Source organism: Euphorbia lathyris, chromosome 8 (genome assembly GCF_963576675.1).
Source record: "Euphorbia lathyris chromosome 8, ddEupLath1.1, whole genome shotgun sequence".
NCBI classification, from domain to species: domain Eukaryota; kingdom Viridiplantae; phylum Streptophyta; class Magnoliopsida; order Malpighiales; family Euphorbiaceae; genus Euphorbia; species Euphorbia lathyris.
In genome coordinates this window covers 9,229,750-9,239,726 of record NC_088917.1, presented here as the reverse complement: position 1 = coordinate 9,239,726, position 9,977 = coordinate 9,229,750, and the positions used below count along the sequence as shown (strand labels likewise).

Below are 9,977 nucleotides of genomic sequence, written 5' to 3'. Positions count from 1 at the left end.
CTTTAGTTAAGTCGTATCAACCTAATCCAACACAATCCACTTAAAATAAATATTGTAAATTTGGGGAACGACTCAAATTGTCAATTACATACGAGTTAAATAATATTTCGGATTGTTTCAATTATTATACTAGTAGTAGCAATAGGGAGGGAATTCCCGTTATCCGCATGGATCTATCCCATATGATGAATGGAGAATAACATGTGGTAAATTACACTCATGGTCACTGAACTTTGTATATTTTTTATGGTATGATCATTTTTTTTAAACTAAAGAATCATTTTATTAAAGATCAGAAAGAAGAACAGAATACAGAAATCTAGGGGGATGGACAAACCAGCTCCCATGATTAGACACAGAACCGACTGCTCTAGCTAATACATGAGCAACACGATTCGCAGATCGTTTAACGAACCTAATAGAAAGAATTCCTAACTCTCTAATAAGAAAAGAGCAATCACCAACAATAAGACCAAGAGGAGAGTGAAAAACAGAAGAACTATTAAGCGCATAAGCTAAAATTTGTGAATCAGTCTCCAAATGAATGTTGTGATAACCAGTAGTCTTTAGCCAACTAAGTGCCTCCCTGCAGCTCAACGCCTCAGATAAAATCGAATCAGAATGAAGGGGCAGCAATCAATTAACAGCAGCAAGAAAACAACCAGAAGAATCATGAAGCACAGCACCATAACCCGAAAAACCAGCCGTGTGAAAATCTGAAGCATCAAAATAGTATCCTCATGCACAGAATCATTTGTCTGCAAGTGATATAAACCACCTCTTGCCTTAGCTAAACCAATCATATTCTTATTCTGTGCATCCAGGATTAAGCACTGATTCACAGAAAATAATAAATCACATTTTAATGAAGATGTCAGCTTAGATATAGAGATAAGATTATATGAAAATGTAGGCACAAACAACACCTCATGCAACACAAATTGATTACTTAAACAAACTGTGTCTATATGTGTAGCCTGCAAACGAATATTATTAGGCAATACCACAAACCAGTTAGATACTGGCTTATAGGACTTAAAAAAACCAATTGAACCTGTAATATGATCACTGGCCCCAGTATCAAGAATCCATTCACTTGCAACCTTATCAGAGTTTGAACATGCATAAAACACATATTGATCATGAACATCAGATTGAACACAATTAACAAGATCAAAAGTCATACCTGGACTGCTATTAAAAGCAGGTGCGACACAAATAGAAGATGTTTTGACTGCATTGGCATTTTCTGTTGAAGAATGTTGCATAAACTGTTGTTGTAAAAGTTGTTGAACTTGTGCTGTTGAATAAAATTGTTGTGAATCACAACCATTCCCCGATCCTGAATTAGTTTCGGTCCAAACATTTGGCCCTTTACCGAGAATTCCATCACTCTGTTCGCAACCATCTTCCTCAACAGAATCCGATACCAAATTAGCCTTTGCAAACCTCCAAGACTTATACCCTGGTGGATAGCCATGCTTTTTAAAGCAAGTTTCCACAGTATGATTTGTAAAACCACAATGAGAACATTTCTTCCCAGAATTCTTATTATGCACAAAACCTTTATTATTGTTCCTATTTCCTTGAACATTCTGTTGATTCTGAACATATGCTACTAAATCTTGTTTCATAATCCCTTGATTATGAACATCAAACTCCCTTTCATGTTGTAATACCAAGCTAAAGACCTTATTCAAAGGCGAAAGTGGATCAACAACCATAATTTGAGATTTGATTGTAGAAAATGAACTATTAAGGCCTTTAAGAAATGAAATGACATGGCTGGACTCTTGATTCTGCTTAATTGCATTAGCTACATTACACACACAACCCTCACAAACACAAGTAGGAAGAGGCTTTAATTCTAAAAATTCATCCCAAAGAATTTGTAAAGAAGCAAAGAAATCTGTCACTGACCTATCCCCTTGAGTAATTGCAAAAATTTCTGCTTGCAGATCTGCAATCCTAAAGATATCAGACTGACAAAAATTTTCCTTAAGATTGTCCCATAAAGCTTTTGCATCGCCAATTCCCAAAACTGTTTGAGCCACTGAAGGATCTAAAGAACGAATTAACCAAGCACATACCATATTATTGCATCGTTTCCAAGCACTAAGTAACAAAGAACCAGGAAGAGGCTTTTCTAGGGTTCCATCAACAAAATCTAATTTGTTCTTCGAAAGAAGCGCCATCTCCATGCTTCTGCACCAGGAATGGTAATTTTTACCATTAGGAGAAAGAATTGTAGAAACTAAAACCAAAGAGGGGTTTTTGCTTGGATGCAGATAGTATGGACTGTATTCATCGATCCTTGCATTCACCATTGTAGAGATTGTTGAAATTTCAGAAACAAAATTGATAAGAAGAAAAGAATAAATTGTACCGCGGAAATCAAAAGACTCGCTCTGATACCATGATAACAATAGAGTAGATTGAAGAATTGAAGAATTTCATTAATGGAGGAAGTGAATGTTACAAGAAGAAAAAGGAAATTGAGTTACAGAGAAGAGAAAAGAAAGAAACATTGAAATAGAAAACCTAACCTTCTAACTACCTATCAACTATATTAAATATAGTTGTTACAATCTTAGAGTTACCCGTTGGAATAACTAAATACCAAGAATAACCAACAACTAATCCTAATTTACAACAATACCACTATGCTACAATTATACAATTAATCAATATGTTAACAAGCATGAAACGGAGTTGATCAAGATTGAAGTTTTCCAAATAACAATGGAAGTCAATGACTGAATAAATGCAGGAAAAAGAATTGGAAATTTTAATGCAGGCTTGACATTTCCATGTGGAAATTAGTTATTAAGTTTGATAATAATATTCTTCAGAAAAAAAAAAAAAGTTTGATAATAAATAATATTGATCGAGTGGATGTTAAATCTTTGGGACAAATTTACTTCTAATTATATTCCTTTTTCCTGGCTAAACAACGGTCAAACTTATTCTAATACATACATGTAATCGCTTTCAATAATAACAAGGCTTAATACATTATTTGTCCCCTGAACTTGTTTAAAAAGTTTGATTGGCTCTAACTTTCAAAGTGTTTTGATAATCCCCTAAACTTATATAAAATATTCAGTTAGCTCTCTGAACTTGCGTAAAATGTAATCAATTGATCACTCAGTCGTAAAAAAGTAAGTTAAATGCAGAAGATGTATTCCACGAATCTTAAAAAAAGTAAAACGACCAAAATCGGAGTATACAATTCTAATATTAGAGAAGACAAGTTGTATAGTTGAGCAAACAATAACTTCATTTTTAATCTATTTTTTAATTGTGTAATAACATTCTAAGATGCGTGGAACACATATTCTGCATTTAACTTATTTTTTTACGACCGAGTGATCAATTGATGATATTTTACGCAAGTTTAGGGGACTAACTGAACATTTTATACAAATCCAGGAAGCTATTGGAACGCTTTGAAAGTTCAGAGAGCCAATCAAGCTTTTTGGATAAGTTCAGGAAGCAAATGATGTATTAAGCCTAATAATAACAACGATTGGTTAATTTCAAAAGAAAGGTCATGATTTACGCACGAAGGATTGTGGATTTTTTTATCAGGACCGTGTTTGTATTTGTAAAATTAAGGATTTTTGTTTAATACTATCAATTTGACCGTTGATTATTTCAAAATAGAAAATTTCAAAATTTTGATTATATTTTGATTAGGAATATAAATCGGGCTCATCGGGCCAATCAGAGTTGACAAACCCATTAACAAAGTCTATAAATATCCATCCACACCTCTCTCTCTCGAGTTCTTATATTAAGCACCGGGTCTTCTATGTCATTCGGAGAATCCCCAATTCACATTTGGACACGTGTAGTTTGACCCCATGTAATAATTAAAATAGTAGAGCCTTTTATAATATGTGTGGGTCCATATTACACGTGTCAAAATATGTATGGAGGTCCTCCATTTGACATGGAGAACCCGATGCTTCTAACAATTTGCCCTCTCTCAATGGTATATTCTTTATGCTCTCACACACTCACTCTCTTTGCAGAATATCATGTAAGCACTTCACGAGAACCACTAACTATCTTAATTGTCGGAGTGTGTGGGACGTTGATCATAAGGCCATCACCTCAGAATCCGTCCAAAAGCGATCCTCAGTTACCGTTCGGTCCAACACTTAATTATATTCTAAATAATTTTAATTCTTCAACTTTTTAGTTTTGATGTCATTTAATTTATTGTTTGGTAATGAGAGAGAAAGTTAATATTTAGATGGAGAAAGCTCCAAAAATGATGATTTTGAAAAATAAAAAATATAGTTATATTATATAGTAAATGTGATATGGTACGGAGTGCTGGGCAGTGAAACACTGTCACATTCATAAAATATCGGTGGCGGAGATGCGTATGTTGAGATGGATGTGTGGTCATACGAGAAATAATATGGTGAGTAATGAAATAATTAGGACAAAAGTAGGGGTTACATCTATTGAGAATAAAATGAGGAAAAACCGACTAAGGTGGTTTGGCCATGTAAGACGGAGAGCGCTTGATGCGCCAGTTAGGAGGACTGAAGAGTGGCAAATAGATGTAGTGGTGAGGAGTAGGGGTAGACCTAAGCAAACTTGGAGAAGGATGGTCGAGAGTGATATGAAGTTATTAGGGATCGAGGAGAATATGGTAGTGGATAGGACAGAGTGGAAGGAGAGAATCTGTGTCGCTCACACGACTTGATTGCACGGTTTCATATGATAGTTCATGTTAACCGACCACGAATTATTTCGGGACTAAGGCTTTGTTGTTGTTATTGTATAGTAAATGTGATACTGACAATTTAATTTTTGAAAAAGTTCATTTTAAAGTCGTTAACAACCAAATGGCAATATTAACCTAAAAGTTATTGATTTTATAAATGGCAACCAGTTTGTTTTAACACACACAAAAACTACAGTTTTCATTTGCAAATCAGTGTAATCTTTTTTTTAAATTAACTCTAATAATAATAACAACAACAATAATAAGAGCAGTAATTAGGGATTAAAGTCTTTTAATCTTCTAATTGAAAAGGTTCTCAAAATCAATTTTGTTTAATCTGGTTTGAGCCATGTCTGCTGCTGTTTGAAACCGCTTTTCTTCAAGAGTTTGGACTAATCAAACCTTTAAAATAGTCAAAAAAAACTTGTAGTTTTACTCTAAACCTCTTTTTACCAAACATGACCATAATACAAATAGATAACATGCAAAAATATCACTAACATTAACAGTAAAGAGTAAATTTACCAATAACTTCTAAAATGATGCAATTATACCCCTAATATTGGCACAAAGAGCAATTTTACCCATAAAGTTGACTAGTTTGATCGATTTCAAACATCTTTATAAAACACATATATTTTGTTTTTAATGATTTAATAATACAATTGGATATTAAAAAAAATTTAAATTCGACGAAATATTTGGATTTCTTTTGTCAAACTCGTAGAAAATACAATATAATTTTTTAAATGTTTTAAAAATAAATTAACATCTATTCATATGGTTGTGGTATTACTAATGATAAAATGACGTACATGTGAAGTGTAAATGACACGATTCATGACTGGTAAGATAATTTGATGAATTATTTTTAAAATTGATCCAACTTGTTAACGTTAGGGGTAAATTTGCTCTTTACTACCAACTAAGGATAGAATTGCACTATTTTTTACGTTTTTTTATAAAATTGCTTCTGATCATCAACATTAAATTTTTTTTTTTTGTACGTAATAAAAGTTTAGAGAGAAAAGGAGTTGCCAATATTTTCTTGAGTGAATAAATACCAAAAAATAATAATGAGAAAGGCAATATCTACATATGATGAAGGACTTTTCCTCTGTGTTAATCTTTCTCCTGCCTGCAATCTTCCTTCTTCTCTCTCCAACTTTTGCTCGACAATTAAATGGTACATACCTCTTTCATTTTTATATTTCTTTGTTTCTTTATTTTGAAATTTGTTGAATTCATAATCGTTTAGGTTTCAAATCACGGGCGGACCGATACTATGGTTGAATGGGGATTTGGCCTTTCCCGACAGCCTAAACCCAATTATCGTGTTTAGACTTGGTAATTATCGTGTTCGTGTCATGTTATTTTCGGGTTCGTGTTAAAAAGAGTAAACACAAATCCAACCCAAAAACTTTCATGTCATAATCGTGTTAATCTGTTCGGGTTTGTATTGATTTCGTGTCGTGTTTTCGGGTTACATGTAATTTTGTTATGCATATATATTAATGGTAACTTTTAAAAATATAAGATTATATAGTACTATTTTTAAATACTTTATGGCATTTTCAGATTAGTATGTTAAACTAATCATCGAAAAGTTCAATAATATCATATTAGGAGATCATGTAATGTGTTTATAACAATTTAGGAAGTTCGAGTCATATTTGCAAGCACTGTCCATCTGGACCACCTAGGCCCAGCCTAGGCGCTCGAAATCGAGAATCCGTCCCGATTTTTTATAATTAGTCCATCTAGGTGTTTTATTGACTCCTAGGCGATTTTCAGCCTAGACCGCCTAGGTACCGCCTAAACGATAATGAACAAAAGCATTTTTAATTGTAAATTTATTTTTTTTGCTTTGTTATAATTAACTTTTAAGTTGTTTCAATGATATGTTGTTGAAATGTTGATGTTTGCACAATTTTAAAGATATATGTTACAAATATACGTGTTTTTCTATGTTAAATAATTTTATATTATTATTTTTAGATAGTATAATACATGTTTTAATTGAATTACACAATAATTTGTTGATTAATAAATAAAAAATTATAAAAATACAAATCCGATTAATCCTCGAGGGCCCTATCTGCCCGACTAGCGTCTAGCGTTTTTTACAACCTTGTTTGCAAGCAATAATTATAATTTTATTATCTTTATTAATAAGTGACATATAAAACACGAAATAATATAACAATAATTTTAAATATTTGTACATTTTTATATCGTTTTCGGATTAGCATATCAACCCTAACCCAACCCAAATATTTATGTGTCAGTATCTTGTTAACCAAAAAATGACATATTGACTATTAAGCTAAATACTAACACTAAAATTGGACTTACGGTTATTAGGAGAACAGATTTAGACTCCATGTTTGAAACCGTGCTCATTTAACATTAATGTGACTCCATGTTTGAAACCGTGCTCATTTAACATTAATGTTTGGTTTCATATGATACTACAGTAAAACCTCTATATAGGAATACTCTATATAAGAATAACCTCCAATTTGTTATAAAAAATTTCGGTCCCAACTTGGGCCGGTTATAAATAAGAATAACCTCCCAAATGTTAATTGTTATACATAATCCAAGTCTCACCTTTAGAAACTATACCTCTATATGGGAATAATTATGTAAATAATGTATATATGTATTAAGGATTTAAACAAAATTTATTAAAAAATTTAAAAATTATTGAGATTAAATATGAGTTGGCACACAAATTCCAACTTTAACTATAAATTCTTACCATTTTCCCATAAAACTCTTTTCTTTATGTATTGGAAACTAAACTCAAAACTCTTCCAATTCTTTAGGTATTGGAAATAAAACTCGTAGACTTGATGCTAAACATTAATTTGTTTTATTAATCTATTCTATTGTACATTGTGTATATAAAAACTAAATCAATGTGTCAAACAACGTTGCATAATTACTTTTTGAATAATAAAAATTAGAGAGTTCTTATTGTTGTTAAATTTATAAACTTTAAGTGTTGATTTTTTTTTTTTGGTACCAAACTCTATATAAGAATAACCTCCCAATTGTTATACAAATTGTCCGGTCCCAAACGTATTCCTATATAGAGGTTTTACTGTAGTATAGTTTAGATGATACAAATTTGAACAAAATTAACGGAAAATGGGTTTCTATTGGATTTGTCGGTAATGGAGTCTAAATTTGCTTTAGAAAATATATTTTATACATAGAGTTTAAATATGTTCTCACTAGAAGAAAAAACCCCATCACCGATAGAACATATTTTAAACATATTTGAACAATTCGTGGATGATAACAAAAAAAAAATGTGTCAAGCATCAAACAGATCTCAGACTGTTCAGATGTTGTCACATCAAATCAAATGCTAATATGGCAGCATTCGAACGATTCTAGACTAGTTTGATTCGTATTTATTGTAGAAAATTTCAACACAATTAGTAAGTGTTTTGTATAAAGGTGTTAATGAGTCTTGGTAATTCGTAAACTATTCGAGCTCGACTCGAGTTAGGATCGGCTCGAGCACTAAGGAACCTAGATCTGAGCTTCCTTAGGTTCGGTTTGAAAGCTTGTGAACATACTCAATTATTTTTTAATTACTATGTATATTTTGTTATTTTAAATTATTTTTTTTATCGCAATTCACAACTCATATAAGAATTAACCCATCAGAAAAATGGCATAAAAAAAAAACTTTATCCATTAGCCTTTAGCTAGAAAATTAGGTTTTGATAAAAAAAAAAAAAAAATACATCATAAACTTTAATATATATTTGTATACTCTGACCACGAGTATACTATTCTTGAATATCGGTCATAACATGTAATTGTTTTAACAGCTGCATATTAACATTAAATATATAGAATATTTTCACCAATTTTTTCACCAACAAATATTAGTTCTTCCTTGGTACATGCAAAAACATGCTTATGTTTGGTGTTTCAATTATATATATAGGGTTCAACTCGGCTCAGTTACACTCCCAGTTCCGTGTAGGAAATTCCGACAATTACCGAGCACTTTTATGTGTATATGATATTTTCGAAAAATAAAATAACTCTACTTAACGAGGGAATATCAAACATGTTATAGTCAACACCAATCCAATTTCTAACGGTAATCTATTATTTGTTGATGATGTAGAAGTAGCTATGAACTCCATAGCTGTGAGCCCCATGGCTATGAGCCCAGAAGGTTTGAGGGGTGAACTACTCATTGACTGCAACCCACCATTGCCTGCAACTACACTTGATGATGCCGAGCCACCTTCATCATCAACTCAAGCCAATGGAACTTTGGATGGAAGGGTTCCAGTTGGAGGTTGCAAAAGAGACAGTAAACCACCAGTTCCATGTCTACCTAGCTCAACCTTTTGCTTCAATTCTACTACTTAATACGATGTAAATATAAATTTAGACTCTACGTATAAACCGTGCAATGTTGGTTAGTCAGTGAATTTTTATAGTGGTTTCAAAATGGCAGCTCAATTTCAATTTGTCTCAATAAAATCATTCAACTTTTAATTTTGTCTCAATGAAGTCATTCGGGTGACTTTAAGAGCAACAAGACACCGGAAATATGATACGTGTTGTTTCAGTGAGCTAGGTGACACTCATGTGTCATCTAGGTGGTAATCGTTTCTGGTGTATTTTTTCTCTTGGAGTCGCCAGAATGACTTCATTGAGACAAAATTGAAAGTCGAATGATTTTATTGAGATAAATTGAAATCGAGTTGTCGTTTTTGAGATAACTATGAAAGTTTAGTGATCAGTAGTGCATTTAACCCGTGCAATGTTAGCACTGGTGTTTTGTAGATGGAGCAACTTTAGACTCTACCACAGATCTAACTGAATTCTACTTTCTGTTAATTTGGTTCCATAGATAAATTTAGCTTTAACATTTGGTTCCACTTGAACGCTAGTAGATGGTATAAATATGGAACCAAATTAATAGAAAACGGAGTTTTATTCGGTTTGCCGTTAAGAGAGTTTGAAATTGTTCTCTCTCCAAAATTTTAATGCTAATATTTTTCGATTTTATACGTGGAGTCTAAATATATTCAAATTGACAAAGTAAACTCATCCAATGGTAGAAAAAACAAAGAAAAACTTACATACTAGTTATTTTAGATTGTTTTACTTCTTATATTAGAAGTATCAATTTTTGATATGATAATACAATTTACAGAAATAACACAATATGATTATCATTTTCTTATAT

General features: G+C 32.1%; 1 protein-coding gene across 2 annotated transcripts; it reads right to left on the bottom strand.

The window, feature by feature from the left end:
• Window positions 1-293: 293 nt before the first annotated feature.
• LOC136203363 (uncharacterized) lies at window positions 294-2,520 on the bottom strand. 2 transcript variants are annotated; one of them, XM_065994487.1, is made up of 2 exons: window positions 1,187-2,520; window positions 294-833 (listed from the first exon to the last, which is right to left on the bottom strand). In XM_065994487.1, exons 1-2 carry the CDS (start codon window positions 2,325-2,327, stop codon window positions 808-810), a joined length of 1,167 nt encoding a protein of 388 aa, XP_065850559.1. In that variant the 5' UTR covers window positions 2,328-2,520; the 3' UTR covers window positions 294-807. The 2 variants fall into 2 exon arrangements, with proteins under 2 accessions (XP_065850559.1, XP_065850560.1); XM_065994488.1 differs by having other exon boundaries at window positions 294-758.
• Between the last annotated feature and the right edge of the window lie 7,457 nt (window positions 2,521-9,977).

Coding starts and splice junctions, on each gene's coding strand:
- LOC136203363 (XM_065994487.1), bottom strand. CDS start 2,327: ATGGTGAATGCAAGGATCGATGAATACAGTCCATACTATCTGCATCCA. Junction 834..1,186: donor TGCTTTTAATAGCAGTCCAG/GTATGACTTTTG, acceptor TCTGTGAATCAG/TGCTTAATCCTGGATGCACA.